Source organism: Bos grunniens, chromosome 15, assembly GCF_055505025.1.
Source record: "Bos grunniens cultivar Pamir isolate PY7600 chromosome 15, Bosgru_T2T1.0, whole genome shotgun sequence".
Lineage (NCBI taxonomy): Eukaryota > Metazoa > Chordata > Mammalia > Artiodactyla > Bovidae > Bos > Bos grunniens.
The window spans coordinates 49,257,786-49,281,706 of NC_141179.1; the positions used below are offsets into that span (position 1 = coordinate 49,257,786).

Here is a 23,921-nt window from a genome sequence, read left to right on the forward strand (position 1 = left end):
AGAGCAGATTTGAAGGAAGTTTGTTGTCTTCACTGCTTGACTGAAGTATTCGGGTCCTCACACTGCTCTTCCCAGTTGTTATAATTAATAAATTATTTGAAAAGAAACTTTTATAGACAGTTCAAAAATAATAGCTCCAGGTGAAAGTTAATGGGATACTCAGGCAAAGATATTGATCTTTCTTTGGCAATATGTAAAACACTAATATTTTTATCATGGATGTCATTTTATAGTCCATGGATATAATTGGTTGTTAAGCAAGAGGAAAAGAAATTTAAAAAAAAAAGAGGAAAAGGAATTCAGTATTTTGGAATTTATGTGCTTGATCTGTTAATGCCATTTTCTTTCTCCTTTCTATAATAAAATCTATTGCTTTTAAGAAAACTGAGTATGTATAAACTCTGTAGTGATTGCCCTTGATTACATGGATTTTTGGAATTGGCTAGAAAATTTCATCTACTCTTTAATTCTCAGTGGCATTGAGGAGAAGCTTATGGAATATACCTACCTATAGCCACATTAATTAACTATAGCCAAGTGTCCTTTGACTTCAAGTTGCTCTCCTGTCCCACGATGGTAAGCTTCAAATTGTTGTTGCCTCCCACTCTACCGGATTCAAGACAAAGAAATGCAATTTGGAGAAACAGTTTCATGTTTGTAGATATTCTGAGTTTCTAGAATGTTTTTCACTCATACCCTGTATGCAGGATGAATTCTGTAATAGCTAGCTCCAAAGGAGTGTTGAAGCTCTTTCAGTGATGGAGGTTTTGTTACTTGGTTGAAATGGATTGTAGAGTCCCATGAAAATGATGTTCATGTATAATAGGATTAAGACACAGTATATTTTTCTTCATTTTTTTTTGGTTTCTTTTAATGTATTCTTTAGCATGTTTATAAATATAACTTTTATCCTTCAGGAAAAAAAAAAAAAAAGATTTAGTGAATTTGGGCTAAAGTTCATTGCTACAGTTTACATTTCTAGTAAACCTTATATTTTTGCCTATAATTCTGAAAGTTTAAATCCTTAACGTTTTTGCCCTTACATTAGATTTAAAAATTCCATAATAACTGTAATGTATATTACAGATACATAGAGGGAGCAATCTCCAAGGAAGCAAGAGAAGCATCAGGAGTAATGTATAGCAGTAAGAAGACTATTCTTAAAGACTCAAGGATATAGGAACATGTGTAAATACTTAACTTGATTGGAATAGAGCTTTGTTTTGTGGGTTTAAACAGTTCAAAGTTACCAATACTATAAGATCTGGATAATTTAGGCTTGCTGCTAAGTCGCTTCAGTCGTGTCCGACTGTGTGACCCCATGGACTGCAGCCTACCAGGCTTCTCCGTCCATGGGATTCTCCAGGCAAGAACTGATAAGAATTTGGGCTTATCAGTTCTTAATGAAATAGATAATCTGGAATACTTGCGTCATTCTTGTGAACCCACACATAAAGAATTAATAGAAAATGAAGAAATGCAAGGATATGTTCCTTAAAAGGAGTTAAAATCAGAATAGAAATAGAAGACTGAGGATTGACATTGGGACTAATTGAGCAGAGACTACCAAGAAATTGAGGAATTTGTGATCATTTATCAATTCACTGAGAACTAATTTTTATGAAAACCTGGGTCATGAATTATATTAATATTTTTTTTTCTGATCAAAAGCATTACTTGTTAAATGTTAAATGTGACAGAAATTTCAATCAAATAATCCTCAAAACTACACATTGGAGAAATGTTTATAATTCTGAGAAAATAAAGCTAGCTTATTTCTTTCTTTCATAGACTCTCCAATAAAGTTGCTTTATGTCAGTAATCTCATGAGAAGCTAATCCTACAATGAGTAGTCAATAAATTGGGCAGTAATGCAGGAAGCAGTTGTGGTTCATGCTGCTAAAATGCAAGTAAAAGAATGAAGAGGTAATTTTAATGTAGGATTTGAGCATGATCTGACAAGTACAGAGAGAGGAATAGCAGGTGGGAAGTATGTAAGTGAATACAAGGATGATGGGATGGGGTGATTATTATTGAAAAAAATGGTAATGAAAAACTATGAAGATAAATTTGGGAGTGAAGAGACTTACTCACCAACTGTTGGGAGCTGGTTCTGCTCTAACTAGATACATGAAGAGTACTGTCATTTTCATATCACTATCACCCATGGCTTGGAACTCCTCAGCTTGTCTTATCCTTTGCAGAATGTGTCCTGAAATACCTCTTGCTTTTACCTGTACCTTTGTAACTGCACATAGTCAACATCAGGAACTTTAATTATGTGGTGCTGGGCCATCTGCCATGCGTGCCCATCTCTGAGATAACCTTTTATGCTTTTCTTTTTTATCTGAAATACAGAAATCCCTCATTTTTTGTAGGTCTGTCTGAGATAATGTTTTTGCATTTATTCTCCAGTAAAACTCACAACAAAATCTGTGTTATTCTGGGGTATACATCAATTTATTCAGCTTGAATTAAAACAAAAAGCTGCTAGCTACTGATTTTAATGTTTTCTAATGGAATTGTGAAAAGGAGGAGTTATAAACACAAAATGAGGCATTTATTACCCACTAGCTAAAGACACAGGGGTTTTAATCATGCCTACTTGGGTTATTTGGACCTCAGTTCAGTTCAGTCATTCGGTCATGTCTGATTCTTTGAGATCCCATGAATCGCAGCACACCAGGCCTCCCTGTCCATCACCAATTCCCGGAGTTCACCCAAACTCATGTCCATTGAGTCAGTGATGCCATCCAGCCATCTTATCCTCTGTCGTCCCCTTCTCCTCCTGCCCCCAATCCCTCCCAGCATCAGAGTCTTTACCAAAGAGTTAACTCTTCGTATGAGGTGGCCAAAGTATTGGAGTTTCAGCTTTACCATCATTCCTTCCAAAGAACACCCAGGGCTGATCTCCTTCAGAATGGACTGGTTGGATCTCCTTGCAGTCCAAGGGACTCTCAAGAGTCTTCTCTAACACCATAGTTCAAAAGTATCAATTCTTCAGCATTCAGGTTTCTTCACAGTCCAACTTTCACATCCATACATGACTACTGGAGAAACCATAGCCTTGACTAGACAGACCTTTGTTGGCAAAGTAATGTCTCTGTTTTTGAATATGCTGTCTAGGTTGGTCATAACTTTCCTTCCAAGGAGTAACCGTCTTTTAATTTCATGACTGCAGTCATCATCTGCGGTGATTTTGGAGCCCCAAAATATAAAGTTTGATACTGTTTCCCCATCTATTTCCCATGAAGTGATGGGACCAAATGCAATATCCCTGAAATCATTGCTACAACTTTCAGATAATTCCTTACCATTCTCCACCTCCACACCACACACAGGCTAAGTACAGAGATATAATTTTAATAGGCTGAGGGTTTTTTTAAATTAATTAATTTATTTTAATTGGGGGCTAATTACTTTACGATATGGTGGCTTTTGTCATACATCAACATGAATCAGCCATGGGTATATACATGTGTCTCACTGTCCTGAAGCCCCTTCCCACCTCCCTCTTCACCCCATCCCTCCCAGAGCACCATAGGCTGAATTTCTTTTCTGTTGTTCTCATTGACAAATAAGTATAAAGTCTATTTAAATGCAAACATATTCTATACTAATGAATTCTATTTAAATAGAATTCCTTCTATGTGACCCTTCCTTTTAATGAGGCAATTCTGACATGAATTTTATGTTCCATTCACTATTGAAAGTGGCATATTGAACTCTCCTACTATTTTTGTGTGGCTGTGTATATCTCCCTTTAGTTATACTGATGCTTGCTTCACATATTTGGGGTCTCTAGTATTTATAATGTATTTTCATAGGGAATTCTCCCTTTTAATATTATGTGATGTCTTTGCTTTTAAGTGACTTTTTTTTTTTTTTTGCCGTGCTCTGCAGCTTACAAGATCTTAATTCTCAGCATGCATGCTTAGTTGCTCAGTCTTGTCTGACTCTTTGCTACCCCATGGAATATAGCCCAGAGACTAACCCCATGGACTTTAGATTATAAGCTCCTCTGTCCTTGGAATTTTCCAAGCAAGAATACTGGAGCCGGGTTGCCATTTCCTCCTCTAGGGATCTTCCCAACCCAGGGATCAAACCCACATCTCCTGTGTCTCCTGCATTGGCTGGGGATTCTTTACCACTGAGCCACCTGGGAAGTGCTTAGTTCCCTGACCAGGGACCAAATCCCTGGCCCAAGGCAGTGAAAGTGCTAAGTCCTATCCACTGGACCTACAGGGAACTCATGCTGACAATTTTAGCTAAAAGTTTATTTTGTCTGATAAAAGCATCCCCATACCTGCCTTTTGTTTGCCATTGTCATGAGGTTTCTTCTGCGCATTTACTTTCAGCCTCCATGTGTTCATAATTCTTAAATCCATTGACTCTCTAGTAGATAGTATATAGTTAGATTTAGTTTTTATTTAGTCATATATCTTTTACATATATCTGGTTATCCATTAACAAGTTTTGTAGTCCTTCTCTCACTGTATTTTTTTCACATTTTGGTTCATGATTTATATTTACAGAGCTTTTTAAAGGCAAATACTTTATGGGTCAAATTTATTTCTGCATTATTCAACAAGATGTCATTCCAAAATTTCTTCTACTTCCATATCTTTAATAGCGTGTTCTGTTTGCTTTATTGTAGTAAAGTGTTTCCTTGGTTTATTTCTTTCTTGAACTGTAAATCAGTCCAAAATTAGAAATGAGATGTCCCTCCCTGTGTACTTGGTTCCTCTTAAAAACTCTTATGAGTCCTCAGTGTTAAAGATTGATTAAAGACAATTTAAACATGATCTCTACCAGTGCAGCATCCTGGGAGAACATGAAGGTGCATGGGCAGAGAAACAGCAAAGAGTAAAGAAAGATCTGAAGTCTTTTTTTGGAAGTCAGTTTCTCCCATGACAGGTTTGATTTTAGCTCATATTTTAAGATGATATATTAATTCATTCAGAGCATCATCATTGTTTACATTGATAATATTGGATTAAACTCTCTATAATGCTGATAGATAATGTTGCTGATAAGATAATGTTATATGTTATCTTAAAGCCTTCAGATTAATTGATCTTGAATACAATTGATAAAAAATAGAGAAATGTTAAATTGTTCATTATACAATGCCATTTTTATTGAAGTTTTAAGAAGTCTCAGGTATTATCCTTGTTCATACAAGTGTAAATAAGACAAAGTTACTGTCCTCTACATACTTGTGGTAGATTTTTAAGCATTGGAATTTATTTGTCTCTATTTTTAATTCTACAACTTAAACCTTAAATTTGGGTAAAACTCAAATTTGGGTTAACATATTAAAATGCCTCTTGAAGGATGTGCCCTATTTAAGTCCTATGATAATTTTGTTTCCTAAAAACATTTTATCTGTGAATAGACCTAATTTATTTTTATAAATCTTTTTTGTGTTTTCTTTCTTATACCACTAATTCCATGTTTACAGAATTTAGTTTACATCTTATAGGTTTTGTGTTGTTGTCATTGGTATTATTGATTTTACATTATTTTTATATCAGTATTTCAGACAAAAAATAGACAAAAATAGATGTCATTAAAATTTTCAACATATAGATTCACAAGGAGATATCAGAAAATGAATCATGGCCAGAATTACAGCTAAGTGTTGGATTAACAGTTTGAAGATATGAATGTTTGAGATGATCCTTAGAAGTTATCTGGGATCAACTGCTGTTTTCTACAAGTTACTTATCTGTGCATGTCTAAGTGTTACTCAAGAGAAAGCTCTAGGTTGTAAGGTACAGGGCAAAAACAATAATGGAAACAAGTGGAAATCACAATATAAGAGTTTTTTAGAGTAGTAAACCAAAGTTCTTAAGTATTGGATGATTCATTAAGTGTCTCCTTCCATTATGAGTATCTGAGATTTAAAATATTTTTTCAGATGTAGAAATGTGTAGAAGACCTAGCTTTTAGCATATTGATGTTGCTACTTTGAACTAACCTAAATTTTCTTTAGAAAGATCCACTAATGATTAAGATGTTTGGAGCATACAAATATTGTTAGCACATGGTCACGGATTTGTTTGGTCTTCACTCCATAGACGATTGGGTTGAGAAAAGGTGGAACTAACAGGTAAAGGTTAGATAAAAGGATATGAACGTATGGTGGTATGTGAGAACCAAACCTATGTGTGAAGAAAGAGAAGAAGCCAAGGAGGTAGAACTGCAGGAAGACACAAATATGAGCGATACATGTATTAAAGGCTTTGAATCTTGCCTCCTTCTGGGGCAGTTGAAAGACAGTGATAAAGATCTGAATGTAGGACAAGGTGATAAAGATTATGTCAAATCCTAAGATAGTGAAGGCAACAAATAGACCATAGATCTTGTTGATCCGTATATCTTCAATAGCCAGCTTCACAATGGCCATGTGCTCACAGTAAGAGTGGGAGACAACTGTGGTTCGGTAGAATTTGAGACGATATTTGATTAGTACCAGGCATGGCGCTCCAAGTATGGCAGCTCTGAGTGTCACCCCAACCCCAATGTGAGTCAAGAGTTTTTGGGAGAAGATGCTGGCATGTCTCAAGGGATTACAGATGGCCACATAGCGATCTAGGGCCATCGCCAGCAGGACACCTGATTCAATTCCCTGGAATGAGTGAAGAAGCCACATTTGTAGAAGACATGCTTCAAAAGAAATCTCCATCAAATGAAACCAGAAGATGCCTAACATTTTGGGGAGAATACAAGTGCTAAGTGCAATGTCTGTGGCCCCCAACATAGCGAGAAGAATGTACATAGGACTATGGAGGCTGTTTTCATATTTGATTATCAACAAAATTAGAGTATTCCCAATTACTGCCATAAGGTACATGACACAGAATGGAATCCCAATCCAGCATTGCACTGACTCCAGGCCAGGAATCCCAATGAGTGTTAATACAGAGGGCATGAAGACTGAGCCATTGGGTCCGAGCATGGCGATTTGGTCAGTAGACTCAAGTAGGGATATCGCTGTTTCATCTCCTATTCCCTGTTAAGTCTAAAAAATTAAAAATAAGGACAAATTATTTAAGTAAAACATACTTTAGTTCAATTAGGAGGATACCATTTTATCGGTCCCAATGGCTCCTCTCTAATTTTCCATCTCTTTTCCCAATGTCTTTCAATGATCAATTATGAGATTCTATGTTTCTGCATGCCTTTATCATTTTCAATGAGAAAAATTAACTGGACTGGATAACTTCTTTCTAGTCTTTGAATACTGGAATAAATAAATTCCCTTTAGCTTGTGTTTGCTAATCACCCTCAGTACTGTCTTTATGACCCGCCAATTCAAATTGAGGGAACAATTCATTTAATTCAGAGTAAAGAATTTCAAAAACTAAACTGTACCTAGATTAGACATGAAGGATCTATACCAGTGGTAAATCATTCTGCTTGATTATAATCAGAAAACAAGTTTAATGAGAATTTTTTTTTCATTTTGAAACTCACTTTTTTTTTTCTAGGTTAGCCTCTTCATTATTGGATCCCTCTGCAATAGACTCTCAGACTGCTTTAAATCTAATTTTTCAAATTTTCAGTATTTCCCAAAGACAAGCTCTACATCTTTACCTTCTGTTTCTTAAACTCTGATAAGACAAATCCATTAATTTTATTTTATTTTATTTTTGATTTTTAAAAAGCTTTTTATTTTGTATTGGGATATAGCCAATTAACAAACAATGCTGTGATAGTCTCAGGTGAACAGTGAAGAGGCTCAGCCTTACATATACATGTATCCGTTCTCCCCCAAACTCCTGTCCCATCCAGGCTACCACATAACATTGAACAGAATTCCGTCCACAAAACATTGAACATAGTTCCATGAGCTATACAGTAGGTCCTTGTTGGTTATCAACTATAAAATAATAGTCTGTATACATTGTTCCCAAACTGTCCCTTCCCTCTTCCTTTTCCCCAGCAACCCTAATCTCATTCTCAAAGTCTATGAGTCTGTTTCTGTTTTGTACATAAATTAATTTGTATAATTTCTTTTTAGATAATGGGTGTTACCTTTTATCCTTAGCTTGAAGGATAGCTTGAAGGAAAATCTCAGGTTCTTGTCCTCTCTATCATCCTTCAAGTTACCCTTTATCCTTAGCTTGAAGATCTCCCTTTTAGATCTTTTCTCACTATGCCCTGTTGTGTGCAAATCACTTGTATTCAACTTCAAGTACCAACCTATACCTCCTATGCTTCCTTTTCGTTATCAATAAACATTTAGCCTGAATATTTAGTATTTCTTAACTATTTGCAGTAACATACAACTCTCTATGAAATTTAATGTTTCCTTTACTTAAAGCCTCAGGCATCTTATAGCCACTAAAACTACAATTTCTATCCAGGTAAACATTTTTATTTTATACAGCTGTTTTTCATAGGAGCAGATTCATCTCTTAGTCTCTGCCCTTCAGTGATTACTTCACCCATAACACCGTATGCTTCCAGGGCCTCTTATGAGTGGCTTTGTCTTATCATTTTCCAAAGTCTTCAGGGTTTTTCTTGCCTGCTAATGAAAGTTGCTCAGTCATGTCCAACTCTAAGGGCTCAGAATAACCCACCACTTTGTATTTGTAGATATGGATCATGTAAACTGTCAAAAAAACATCTTTTAAGGTACAGTTGTCTGTCTGAAAAAATTTATATAACTGTGCTTTGAGTTCTCAGAGAAGGCAATGGCACTCCACTCCAGTACTCTTGCCTGGAAATTCCCAAGGATGGAGGAGCCTGGTAGGCTGCAGTCCATGGGGTCGCTAAGAGTCAAGACACAACTGAGGGACTTCACTTTCACTTTTCCCTTTCATGCATTGGAGAAGGAAATGGCAACCCACTCCAGTGTTCTTGCCTGGAGAATCCCAGGGACGGGGGAGCCTGGTGGGCTGTCTATGGGATCACACAGAGTTGGACACGACTGAAGTGACTTAGCAGCAGTAGCTTTGAGTTCTAACAGGAGGAAAAGTTCTGAGAGCTTTTTAAGATGCTATTCCTGAGTTATAATCCTCAATTTGGCTCAAATAACATTTTCTGTTTCTTGTTGTTGTTCAGTCTCTCATCCATGTCTGACTCTTTGTAACCACATGGACTTCAGTACTTCAGGCTTCCCTGTCCTTCACTATCTCCTGGAGTTTGCTCTAACTAATGTCCATTGAGTAAGTGATGCCATCCACTCATCTAGCCCTCTGTCATCCCCTTCTCCTCCTGCCTTCAATCTTTCCCAGCATCAGGGTATTTTCCGATGGGTCAGTTCTTCACTTCAGGTGGCCAAACTATTGGAACTTCAGCTTCAGCATCAGTCTTTCCAATGAATATTCAGGATTGATTTCCTTAGGATGGACTGGTTTGATCTCCTTGTAGTCCAAGGGACTCTCAAGAGTCTTCAATACCACAGTTCCAAAGCATCAATTTGATTCTCAGTCTTCTTTATAGTCCAACTCTCACATACATACGTGACTACTGGAAAAACTATAGCGTTGACCATACAGATCTTTGTCAGCAAAGCGATGTCTTTGCTTTTTACTATGTTGTAGCCCTTTCTATTTCTTAGATTAGTTTTTTTCACTGACACTAACTTTATGAGTCCTAATATTCTTCTACAGTAAGGCTTCCTTGGTTATTTTTTTAAATTTTATTTTATTTTTAAACTTTACAATATTGTATTGATTTTGCCAAATATGGAAATGAATCCACCACAGGTAAGTATTGTTTTTTTACTGCTGCTGCTGCTGCTAAGTTGCTTCAGGCGTGTCTGACTCTGTGTGACTCCATAAATGGCAGCCCACCAGGCTCCTCTGTTCCTGGGATTCTCCAGTCAAGAGCACTGGAGTGGGTTGTCATTTCCTTCTCCAATGCATGAAAGTGAAAAGTGAAAGTGAAGTCGCTCAGTCGTGTCTGACTTTGCGACCCCATGGGCTGCAGCCTACCAGGCTCCTCCGTCCATGGGACTTTCCAGGCAAGAGTACAAGAGTGGGTTGCCATTGCCTTCTCCTGTTTTCTTACAGGGCAGGAAAAAAAAAAAAAGACAGTCTTTAATGATTAAGAATTAACAGTTATGTGCCTTTAATCAAATTGGGAGAATAATTTGCCTAGGAAGTGGAATCATTTTTCAGTGGAATCATAATCAGATAAAAGAGACGTGGGGGGCACTCAAAGAGAAAATAGTTTGTACAAAAACCACAGAAGATTGTGAGCTATGGCAGGGCCGTATATAAAAAAAAATGTGTTTCATATGTAATATATTTCATAAGCAGAAATTATGGATAATAAAAAGCAAAGAATATAAAAAATGAAGTTAATGTTTTAAACCAAATGATTTAACATTTTAGGATTTAAGATCATCTTTTTTTGGAAGGTAAAAAAATTCATCTTCTAGCAGCTCGATGAATGGCTTGAAAGACATGGCAGCTCAGTGTGATGAGACTTGGATGGGAGACTAAGTCAGAAAGATATTTGTGACAGTCCATACATTATATCATGAGGAGATGTGGTCTAGCAAAAGAATAAAAAGAATGCAAAATCTGTTTTGCATTGGACTCATTGTCTTTATGTAACAGAAATTGGAAGGGATGAGGCTGAGTGTTCCTTGGTTGAGAATTATAGCAATGAATGACAAAAGACAAGCTGAAAGGAACTTTGTGTGCATAGATGTGTTTGTTTAGAAAGAGAAGAAAGATATCTTAAATGCTGAAATTCATAAGCCTTACCCTTATGAATTCATAAATTCATAAGGGTAAATATACTTTGGTCATCTTTATAGCATAAAACTTGAATTATTAGTGTTACATACAGGTCCAATTTTGATTCAAACTGAATTTCAGGATCTAAAAGGTTTAAGGAATTCAGGGCTCTAAATCCACACTCCCTACAATCTCAGGAATTTTTCCTCAATGAACTCTTTGACATTCACCCACTGAGCTCTATCTCAAGTCCTCCAGTGACAGAGGACTCTCTGTTTTCTCAGATAGCTTGCCACATTTCAGGTCAGCTCTGAATGTCAAACAGATCTTCTGTACAACATCCTTAAATGGGCTCCTTATAAATTCCTTATTAAATTCCCAAATATGCAATCCAATGACACACATTAGCTATGAGTCACGGCAGTGAATTGCACAGGATCTGAAGTCAGTCAACAGAGTTTAAATTCAACACAGACAGTTATGAAACTTTACATGGTTTTGATTTCAATACTAAGGACATATTCATGGATAGAAACATTACAGTGTGATTGTGAGTATTCTATGACATAATCCATCTAAATATTTGGAAGGAAACATAAGATGTATTGATCTGTCAATAAATGCCAGTTTTTAATAAATGAACTTTTACCTTTTTCTCACAAATCACTCCAGATATTAAAAGAGCATTTTATCTGAAAGAGGATTTCTACTGAATTACTTGAAGGGTATCTTTTCTTCCTGCATCTTTTCTAGTCTAAACATGTATAATTTCCTGATCTCTTAACAAATAAGCTTTCCATTCATCTATCAGCACGCATATTATTCTCTAAAGGTCCTTCATTTTGTCAATCTCACTTAACAGTTTGTCACCAAGCATGGCTTAATTGATTCTGAAATGCTGTGAAAAGCATAGGGCACATCTTCCTAGCGTTTCATCACTTAATTACTATAAGATTATATATTTTTTATCCTGGAATTATATGATCAAGTTGTGTGTGTATGTGTGTGTGTGTGTGTGTATGTATGTATGTATGTGTGTGTATATATATATATATATATAATAAAAGCAAGCCTCCAGTTTCCCACACTCAGTGCAGAATTTCAAACCCAAAGACTTACCAGGAATCCTCTGTGATGATACAGGTTGAAATCATAAAGCAGAAAATGATCTGACGTTTCAGATAGTGAAGGATGAATGTTTTGTACTGTAGCATGCACCTGGGGGACTGGTTTTTACCAGTCCCTGGTGAGCTTTTGGGTTCACTGGAGACAAGAATGAAAAAGGCACACTGTTGTTCAGAACATACAAGATTTATTCTCTAATGGTTTTTCACCTAGAAAAATTTCTCAAACTTTGGTTTCACTCTGGGACTGGGAAATAAAATGAGTCTCCTTTTAAAAGAGAAGACATTGTCCCAAGACCACACACATAAAAAAAAAATCAATGATGCTTATTAAAAAAATAATGAAATAATAAAGGTATACAATCACATCTTGAGATATTCAGATTGATCAGCGTGGACATGCTGGCAGAGAAGTGAAAATATGTATTTTTGTAATTTAATTCTAGTTGGGGTACAAATATTTCTTCTTTATGCACATGGTTGGGACAGACTGGGAATGTTCACCTCAGAGCCTCAGTTACCAGTCAGTTTCTGATTTTCTTCTGGACAAAATCTGGTGACATAAATCTTTTCTGATTCCAAACCATCTCTCTCCAAACTGTCCCAGTTATGTTCAGAGTGATAATGAAAAAATGGTATACATTTTCAAAATTTTTAGTGTCCTTCTAAAATTTATATCAATTTCCCAACCTGAAACTGTTATTTATGTCAGGTATTATACTTACTTGGTTTAATCAAGGTTTATGACTCACAGTAGGGATTTTAAACTTAAGTACAAGAGAGAAGTTATCAACCCTGGATTATCTAAAGGCCTTAATTAAAATCACACTGGTTTTGCCCTATGTCATTGGGTCAGGTCCTATTTAGAAGCTCTATTCCTTTTGAATTAGGAGACTCACTGACCACATCCTCTTATTAAACAGCAATAAAATCATCATCATCTTAGAAAAAGCAATGGTATAGGATTGAAGGCAGATATACAGATAAGCCAGCTCAGCCTTGATCAGGGTATGTGCATGTCTTCACACCTGGGCACTCAGCGATTCACATCAGTAGATTGAAATCAGCCACAGCTGAGTATCTGCATGGGAGAAATAAAACCCAAAACCAGTGCACATAGTCAAATAAAAAGAAATAAGTTTGAGTGAAATGTGAAAAATAAAAACAAGCCTGGACATCCCTTGTGGAGTTTTCTGAGTGAAAATGGATGTCATTACCAGGCAGAGAGAGAGGGATCATAGCAAAGCTTATATGGAGAGAGATCTGCCTGGAGCCAGCGTGAGGAACTCCGCTCATGGCAAAGGTCATGAGGAAGGAGGCTTGGCAGACGCAAAGGCAGTATCAAGCCTCAGGAGTCCCCCTGGAAATTCTCAAGCATCTACCCCCAAAACCAGAATCTGCCTACTTTACTGCTTTGTGCTCTCACCTACACTTCTGACATTACGGGGGGCTGTCCCCCACCACCTCACTCTGAAAAAGAGTTAACTTACAGCTCCAGTTAATAAAATTCCTGGGCGTGACAAGAGTGTTTCAACCTACAAACTCCTTTAGAAGTCCTCTAGCCTGCCTGAACAGGTTCTTCCAGCTACATATGATTGTTCAGAGCCTCCCAACCATGAGAGACATGAGATGTTCTAAACTGTCTAAATACAGATTCCTTTGAGCAGTTAAAAGTTTGATTAGAAATTGTATTGGTGAAGGGTTTTTCACTTTTTGGGCCAATGTTTGCTGCTAAGTTTCCATATCCCTTACCTACTGTGTCCCTGGCAGTGTATTGATTAATATAATTGGTGTACAGAAATGTAAGTAGTAGCTTTAATGTTTGTAACCTTGGACCCTTGAGTTAATTCTTTTCTTGTTATAGCCCACCACACCCTTGCCCTATAGGAATGCAACTTTATCTAATACTTTCAGAGGGTGGTGCCTGACTTTAGAATAATCACCTTTAGAGAAAAATAAGTTTTCTGAAGAAAGGATCTTAAAGTGTTGACAGGGCCCCTGGCCAGAAGATGATGTAAATCACCTAAACTTTTGCATATGATAAGTTTGAAAGCCTGGCTTCGATAAGGATCAAGGACTGCTGACCTTCCCCCATTATCCTCTATGCACTACTTAAGGTATGAAAACTACTTTGGAAAATAAAGTGTGGGCCTTGTTCACTGAAGCTTGGTCTCCCCATGTCGTTCTTTCTCTCACCTTCTGGCTGAATTCCCATCTGGACCATGGAGGCTCGTCAAGCCTACTAATTATGCCTGGGCTTCTAAGATCTGACCAGGGAGGCATTAGTGTCTCCTCTCCTTCGGGAGAATGGAAGGATGCCTGCAGCCTACATAGGTGACACAAATTCCTTATTTTGGAATTTTATTAGCTTTCCACGTAAACCAAGTTATTCAGCCTCTTTTCTCCACTGCATTTTCTCACTGAGCTATCCTTATTTGATCACTCTTTATATCTTTAATTCTATCGTATCCTGACTGCCGAAGCCGTCTCCCCTTCGAATTCCCTGGATCCACCGGGGCTGGACCCTGGCAGAGCTCTGTTTCCTTGGTGCAAGAGTAGACTCAGGTATCTCATGCATTAGAATGTCATTCAAATATGAAGATAAATGAAACTCTTATTTATGCTACAATCCAAATGAACCTTGGGAACATTAGTCTAAGTGAAAGCAGCCAGTCATAAAAGGTCAAATATTGTTTCATTTCACTTATATGAGATGTCCAGAGATGTGAAATCACAGACACAGATGCAAAAAGTCAAGTAATGTGTGCCATGAAATGGGGGCAAAAGAATGCAGAGTGGCTGCTAAAGGGGGATGGAATATCTTTATTGGGATGATGAAAATGTTCAGGGATTTGATAATAGTGATGAATGTCCAATTGCTTGGACATTCAAAAGCCAGAGTTGTATACTCTTAAAAGATTGTGCTAAATGGTATGTAAATTATATTTCAATAAATTTTAAAAAAGATTCATTATAGTATACAGAAACCATACTAAAAAAATTAATAGATATATGCTTTTAAATTTAGAATACATAAAATAATTGTGGTGATGTGATTTAATGATCAAGATGGCAACTAAGCTCAAATATAGTTGTTAAATATTTATCCTGGGGAAAAAGTTTATATTGGAATTCGGCATTCTACTCAACTTTTTGGTAAACACCTTAAACTGTTCTAAAAATAAATTAAAAATAATTAAAAAGCAGGAAATATCATTTGATAGCTGTGAAATAAGTTTTTTGAGTTTGGAACACCTCTTCCTCTACATTCCCTCATTAGGAAATCATGTAAATTATTATCATTATTATTATTACTGTTCTGAGAATAAATGCTTATTATGAAAATTTGGTAGGATTTTTATGCATTTATTTTCTGAATGTTCCATTTATTATGCATTTATTCATAATTAAAGTGTGTCGTGTATTACACGACTAATATTACATATGCAAATGTGCATTCCCCACCCCACCCCACCCCCCCGTCACCCCGCTTGACTGCTTTCTTGCTTTTAGATTCTAGTTAGGCATTTCTTTAAGGAGTTTAGCCATTTCCCTTTTTTTTCTCTACCCCTCCTAGTAGCCTTCATGCTGTGTATAATATAGACCACTCTAATTTATTTGTATATTCATGTTGTCGCAAACAATTGGATGTAACTTAGTGACTAAGCAACCAAAAACCCAAGCAAATGGAAGATGAGAAAGAAACCATTTTATTTTTCATAAGATTGAGAGAGGGAAAGTGAAGTGTTTGTTGCTCAGTCCTTCTGTGACCCCATGGACTACAGCCTACAAAGCTCCTTTGTCCATGGAATTTTCCAGGCATGAATACTGGAGTAGGTTGCCATTTCCTTCTGCAGACAAATAGTCTAACTGTCCACAATCTGATTCAGGATCAACACAGTGCATTTAATAATCATATCTCTTTCAGATCAGTCACTCAGTCATGTCCAACTCTTTGTGACCCCATGAATCGCAGCACGCCAGGCTTCCCTGTCCATCACCAACTCCTGGAGTTCACTCAGACTCACGTCCATCGAGTCAGTGATGCCATCCAGCCATCTCATCCTCTGTCGTCCCCTTCTCCTCTTGCCCCCAATCCCTCCCAGCATCAGAGTCTTTTCCAGTGAGGCAACTCTTCCCATGACGTGGCCAAAGTACTGGAGTTTCAGCTTTAGCATCATTCCTTCCAAAGAACACCCAGGGCTGATCTCCTTCAGAATGGACTGGTTGGATCTATTTGTAGTCCAAGGGACTCTCAAGAGTCTTCTCCAACACCACAGTTCAAAAGCATCAATTCTTCAGCGCCCAGCCTTCTTCACAGTCCAACTCTCCCATCCATACATGACCACTGGAAAAACCATAGCCTTGACTAGATGAACCTTTGTTGGCAAAGTAACGTCTCTGCTTTTGAATATGTTATCTAGGTTGGTCATAACTTTCCTTCCAAAGAGTAAGCGTCTTTTAATTTCATGGCTGCAGTCACCATCTGCAGTGATTTTGGAGCCCAGAAAAATAAAGTCTGACACTGTTTCCACTGTTTCCCCATCTATTTCCCATGAAGTGATGGGACCAGATGCCATGATTTTCGTTTTCTGAATGTTGAGCTTTAAGCCAACTTTTTCACTCTCCACTTGCACTTTCATCAAGAGGCTTTTGAGTTCCTCTTCACTTTCTGCCATAAGGGTGGTGTCATCCGCATATCTGAGGTTATTGATAATTCTCCCGGCAATCTTGATTCCAGCTTGTGTTTCTTCCAGTTCAGCGTTTCTCATGATGTACTCTGCATATAAGTTAAATAAGCAGGGTGACAATATAGAGCCTTGACTTACTCCTTTTCCTAATTGGAACCAGTCTGTTGTTCCATGTCCAGTTCATATCTCTTTAGACTTCTTTAACCTACAGGAATTCCTCAGATTTTCTTCTATCTTTTGTTTTCATTTCTAAGGATTTATTTTCTTACTATTTTAAAGCTTTATGTTGAAGTCTAACACATATACACAAATCATTTGTTTTAAAGCTTAAATAATTTTTCACAATATCAGAATAAATATGAAACAATCCATTTGAGTAATATAACACTATTTGCACCTACAAATCCCTGCCTGAATTTTTCATTACATCATAATTTCGGCAAGAAAAGGAAAAGACACATATTCACTATTGTATTGTTTTATGTTTCTTATTCTCATTAACCAAGTAGAGTCCATAATCCTTCTGACATATAATTGTCATGGGCAAATAGAATCTGGAAACCAGCTTACATGCTGGCAAATTAAAAATAACAACAGTAAAAAATAACAATTAGAATATTCTGGATTCACAAATAACACGGATTTTTGTTGTTTTGTTTTGAAAGATTGTTACTATTGCACAAAAGAAAAAGCCTGAAAGTATTATTCACGGTAAACTTTATAAACAGAACATTTTTACCCTATGGATACAGATCTGCTTGGTCTTTGACCATAGACAAGTGGATTGAGAAATGGAGGAACCAACAGAAAAGAGGATGTGAATATAAGGTGGGATGTGAGAACCAAACCTATGTGCAAAGAATGAGAAGAAACCAAGGAGGTAGAACTGGAGAAAGTCACAGATGTGAGCAATGCAAGTATTTAATGCTTTCAACCTGGCCTCCTTTTGGGGAAATAAAAAAACTGTGATAAATATCTGCATATAGGACAATGTAATGAATGTGGGCTCAAACACTGTGATGTTGAAAGCCACAAACATACCATAGATTTTGTTGACCCTGATATTTTCTGCAGCAAGTTTCACAATGGCTATATGCTTACAGTAGGAGTGGGAGATGACTGCTCTATAATAAAACTGAAACTTGAACTTTATCAGTACTAAGGATGGGGTTATAAGAATGGCAGTCCTGAGTGTTACTGCAGCTGCTATTTGGGTGGCTAGAAAGTGGGTAAGATGGCAGCATGTCTGAGTGGATAACAGATGACTATATAGTGGTCCAGGGCCATGGCCAGCAAGATGTCTGATTCCATGCCCTGAAATGTGTGACTGAGCCACATTTGAAGCAGGCAAGAATCAAAATATATTTTTGGTACATGAAACAGAAGGTTCCAAGCATCTTGGGCACAATACTGGTAAGAAGTAGAATATCTGTGACTCCTAGCATGCCTTGGAAAATGTACTTGGGCTCATGGAGGCTGGGATCTCATTTGATGATGATCATAAGCAAGACATTTCTGATCATAGCAATGAGATACAGGACACAGAATGGAATCCCAGTCTAACACTGCACAGACTCTAGGCCTGGGATCCCTATTAGTGTCAACACAGAGGGCATGAAGACTACGATGTTGGAAATAGGCAGTGTCCTTGGGTCTCCTGACGCAAACAAAAAACATTTCTCTGTCAGTGCTACTACCTCTCCTACTTCCTATTTCATCCAAAGTCATCGTACTGAGTGTATATGATTTTGGTAGAGCTCAAAACACATCATCCAACTCATTCATTTATAGAAGGTAAAAGAAAGATCCATAAAGACACATCATTTTTTTTAGGAAAGGCATCCACAAGAACAAAAAATATGATGTGCAACTGTGTTATATCAGATCAGATCATCACTCAGTCATGTCCAACTCTTTGCGACCTCATGAATTGCAGCACGCCAGGCCTCCCTGTCCATCACCAACTCCCTGAGTTCACTCAGACTCATGTCCATTGAGTCAGTAATGCCATCCAGCCATCTCATCCTCTGTCGTCCCCTTCTTCTCCTGCCCCCAATCCCTCCCAGCATCAGAGTCTTTTCCAATGAGTCAACACTTTGCATGAGGTGGCCAAAGTACTGGAGTTTCAGCTTTAGCATCATTCCTTCTAAAGAAATCCCAGGGCTGATCTCCTTTAGAATGCACTGGTTGGATCTTCTTGCAGTCCAAGGGACTCTCAAGAGTCTTCTCCAACACCACAGTTCAAAAACATCAATTCTTCGGCACTCAGCCTTCTTCACAGTCCAACTCTCACATCCATACATGACCACAGGAAAAACCATAGCCTTGACTAGACGAACCTTTGTTGGCAAAGTGCTATCTAGGTTAGTCATAACTTTCCTTCCAAGGAGTAAGCTCTTTTAATTTCATGGCTGCAGTCACCATCTGCAGTGATTTTGGAGCCCAGAAAAATAATGTTACATAGAACCAGCTAAATTCCTAAGTAAGGGAATCAACTGCTATCTTGTCTGTTATTTCATTTCAAAACTGTGCACCAAAAAAGTATACTTGTTTATTTTACTTGGCAATTATGTTTTAGTCAGAGGTTGGTGATTCTCTCCATATTTCACATTCCAGTTACTGCTTCTGCTGCTGCTGCTGCTAAGTCACTTCAGTCGTGTCCGACTCTGTGCGACCCCATAGACGGAAGCCCACCAGGCTCCCCCGTCCCTGGGATTCTTCAGGCAAGAACACTGGAGTGGGTTGCCATTTCCTTCTCCAATGCATGAAAGTGAAAAGTGAAAGTGAAGTCGCTCAGTCGTGTCCGACTCTTCGAGACCACATGGACTGCAGCCTACCAGACTCCTCTATCCATGGGATTTTCCAGACAAGAGTACTGGAGTGGGGTGCCATTCAGTATTCTGTTAATCTCAGTTGTCTCTCAGTCAAAACAGCTGGTCTGGGCTAGTAAGAGTTCAACTGTTACATTAGTGCAGAATGCTCTCTAAGAAAGAGAGTAAACATACATTTTGTTACTTAAAAGCAAACTGTTTTTGTCTATGTATGGATCTATGTTGTCTGCCTCTGTGTCAGATGAGATGTCTTTTCAGGAGAATGTGAGGAAGAGTTTTAGAAAGGTCATTCAAATCTGTGTACATTTGCAGAATCTGGGTCAAGATTTCTTGCTACATTTTTACTTTTCTAATAAAACTGTGGTAAGTTTTTGCTATGTTTCTAATAGTGGAAATACTTAAATTTCTGTGGCTAAAATATATAAAATAAATTCTGGAATACACATAACAAGGTAATTAGAGTGGAGGGACCTTGAGGAAGCAAGAGAAGAGCAGACAAATGTAGAGGTAAGGAGGGACTCATCCTTTATAACTAAAGGATATAGGAACATCTGTTGTGTGTGTGCTAGTTTTCAGTCATGTCCGACTCTTTGTGACCCCATGGACTGTAGCCCACCCAGCTCCTCTGTCCATGGGATTCTCCAGGCAAGAATACTAGAGTGGTTTGCCATTCCCTTCTCCAGGGGATCTTCCTGATCCAGGGATTGAACCCAGGTCTCTCATATTGGAGGCAGATTCTTGATGTCCCAGCCACCAGGGAAGCCAAGGAACATCAGTAAATGGGTAAATCAATCAGAATAGAGACTTTGTTCTTGCATTTAAACTCTCCAGAGCTATCATTTCCATGAGACTTGATTAATTTAGGCTCATTAATTCTTAATGAGAAATAGATAATCTGGAACATGGGTCATTTTTGTGGGCTCAGGCATAAGAAGTTGATAGAAAATGAAGGCTTGGAGGGACATGTTCCTTAAAAGAAATTAAATATAGAACTAAAAATGGAAGAGAGCTGAGAGGGGACATGTTCAAGAAGATAAATTTAAAATAAGCAAAGAAATTTAATCATACTCAATTCACTGATAATTGAATTTTTTCTGAAAGCTTTTGATCTTATGTGTTATATGAAAGTTATCTGATCAAAATCATTATCCATTAACCATTATATATTTTGAATCAAGAAGTTCTCAAACCATATATTAGAGAAATATTAGTAAAGCTGTTAAAATAAAGTTAGGTTATTTCATTCTTTCATAGACTTTTCAGTAAAATAGGTTTATGTCAGTAAACTCATGATCAGCTAACACTATACTGAGTGTCAGCAAATAGGGCAGTAATGCAGGAAGCAGCTGTGGTTCATGGTGCTTAACCTTAAGTGAAAGAAACAAGTCAGCCAGAATCACTTTAATGCAGGAAGTCTGTATCAGTTACCGTGTATTTTAGGATAGATTAGTCACTAAACTAAGCTGTTGGATACCTGTAGGTTAGCACCCCAATGACTCATTTTATGGTCAGTTCAGACATCATTAACTCTAACAGTAGTGAAGTTTTTCTGTCTCAAAGATAATCAGGGATAGAATAGGAATCCTTTAAGAACGATCAGGGTGTCACTTTTTCAAGAGGAAGAGGCAACATTTGAGCATGGTCTGACAGGTACAGATAGTGGGATGGCAAGTGGGAAGCACATAAGTGAGCACAGGGTTGATAGGATGGAGGGATTATAGCTGGTAACGAAAAGTTACTGAGGTAAACTTGGGAATAGTGAGCTTACTTGTCAAAAGTTGGAAACTGGTTCTGCTCTTACCAGATATCTGAAGAGCACTATCCTTCATATCAACCACACTAAACTCTTATCCAACACCAACTCTTCTTAACATTTTTTATTATGTATTCTGCAGTGCTTTCTATCTGGACCATCTGTAACAGCACCTGGCCAATGTCAAAATCCCACATCCATTTGGTGCTGGAACCATCCGCAATGGGTGGACATCTCAGGGACAGCCTTTCATGCTTTTCTCTTATCTCTGTAATACAGACCTACTTCATCTTCTATACATTTGTCTGAGATCATGTTTTTGTGTTCTTCCTCCAATAAAACCATGATCTGTATTACTTGGAGGCATAACATCAATTTATTCAGTTTGAATTGAAGAAAAAAGCTGCTAGCTATCAATTTTAATATCGGTAATGAATGTGTGGAGAAAAACAATTTATAACCCTTAAGTGAGGGATTTGTTAGCCAGCAGTCAAACCACAGGAGACCCAGCAGATTTTAGTTATGTCATCTTGGGTTCACCCACACCTATTATCCCTGAAAGCATTACCACAACTTGCAGACACCTCCTTACTCTTCTCTTTCCTAAAAGGCTAAATAAGAGACATTTATATACACCAGTTTTATTCATATAGAGTTCCTTTTATACTGTTTTCATTAACAAAAAATGTCTAAAGTCTAATTAAATATAGACATGCTCCTTTGCCAATGAATTCAGTTTTTAAATGTTTTTAATTAAATGTAATCAAAAAAATGTTTTTAATTTTTCTTAAATAAATATTTTAAATATTTGACTCTTCCTTTCAATGAAGGAATTCTGTAAAGAAAAATCTGAACCTATAATGTTCTTTTATTACATGTGTGCATGCATGTTAACAGTTGTATCCTACTCTTTGAGATATTATGGACTGTAACCCACCAGTCCCCTCTGTATGTGAAGTTCTACAGGCAAGAATATGGGAGTGGGTTGCCATGCCCTCCACCAGCAGATCTTACCCACCCAAGGAATAAACCCCCATCTCCTGCGTTGCAGGCAGATGCTTTACTGCTGAACCAACAGGGAAGCCCAATCAATCTCTCTCTGTCTCTAAATCCATCAATAAATCTGTCTATCCATCTACATCCTATTGGCTCTGCTACTTTGGAGAATCTTCACTAATCCAATGGTTTAAAAGAACTCAATTAGAAATTAAAAGTTATGATAAGGTTCTGATAAATAGCTATAACTCTTATTTTATGAATTGATGTACTCAGTTGTTAAGTCATGTCCAACTGTGTGCGACTCCAAGGATCGTAAGCCACCAGTCTTAGACACTGTCCATGGGATTTCTCCAGCAAAAATACTGGAATGGGTTCATAACTCCCAGAAGAATAGAATATTGGATCAGAGAATGGTAATATTTTCATTTGTGTGCAAGGCTGACACACATGATGCCAAATTTATACTTTATTTGTAATGGGCACAATTTTTAATTTGAAAAGTCTTAAAGAGTATATTAATAAAAGTAATGGCCTTTGTCATAAGTGATATTAACAAGGTTATAAGTTTCATATGAAAAGTGTTTTGTATCATATAATTGTTATATAATAATTCTTGTTACTGGAAAAAATAACTGGAAAGTAAAAAATAATAATTAGTAATAGAGAATAAAAACATGTTACATTAAGATACAATTCTGTGTACGATAAAATAAAACACAAAATTCTGTCCTGAAAATTACAAACATTGTTGAGAGACAGTAGACAAGAACTAAAGCAACAGAGAGCTACGTCACCTATATATATCTTGGAATATTGTTAAGATGTCAGTTCCTTTCAATTTATCCTATAAGAATCCTAACACATATTTTGCCAATAATTCAGAAACTGATACTATATTTTATAAGGAAACTCAAGGTGACAGATCCAAAGTAATCTTTAAAAAAGTATAAGTTTTGAGTTATTACAATATCTTCAATTAGTACTCAATATAAAACCATAATAATCAAGACATTTTGGGATCATCATGGATATAAGGTTAGATTAGTGATTCAGAATGGAATTCTTGGAAGAATATCCACATCTATATGATCAGCTGATAGTCTACAAAGTTGATAAGAAAAGGCAAACATAAATAAGCAGTAGAAAATGAATGTCTTCCTCTGCAGTGGTGGGGATAGTATTAGTATGTATTTAGCTAAACCTTTATCATTTGTCATTTTATGATCATTTATTATTTATCTAAACCTTTGTCACTTATCATTTTTAACAACTAAAGAATATAGAAACATGGGTAAACGTGTTACTTAATTGAAATAAAGCCTTGTTTTTACTTTATTCATAGCTACCATTACCATATGATCTGGCTAATTTAGCCTCATCAACTCTTAATGAAATAGATAATCTGGAATCCTTGCATCATTTTTTTTGTGAACCCAGACATAAGAAATTAACAGTGAAGGAGTGAAAGACTGAAGGGGTGAATATGTTCCTTAAAAGGAGTTAAACATAGAATTAGAAATGGAAGGCAGAGGAGTGGTGTTGGGGCACCAGAGGTAACTCAGCAGAGGCTACAGAGAAACTGAGGAAATTTTCATTATTTCTCAATTCACTGAGAACTAATTTTTCTGAGAACCTGGGTTCGTGCCTTATGTTAATGTTCTTTTCTAATTGAAAGCATCAGTTGTTAAATATTATGTAATTAGAATCAGGAAATTCTCAAAACAACACATTAGAGGCATGTTCGTAATTCTATAAATATAAACTCAGGTAATCTCTCAGAGATTCTCCTCTAAAGTTTCTGTAAATCAGTAATCTCCTGA

At 37.0% G+C, this 23,921-nt stretch overlaps 1 protein-coding gene and 1 pseudogene across 1 annotated transcript; both read right to left on the minus strand.

The window, feature by feature from the left end:
* Positions 1-6,007: 6,007 nt before the first annotated feature.
* Positions 6,008-6,964, minus strand: LOC147358016 (olfactory receptor 52A5-like). Its single transcript, XM_086342023.1, has one exon. It carries the CDS (start codon positions 6,962-6,964, stop codon positions 6,008-6,010), a length of 957 nt encoding a protein of 318 aa, XP_086198149.1.
* A 10,272-nt stretch (positions 6,965-17,236) lies between these two features.
* LOC147358017 (olfactory receptor 52A1-like) lies at positions 17,237-21,178 on the minus strand (annotated as a pseudogene).
* Positions 21,179-23,921: the final 2,743 nt, after the last annotated feature.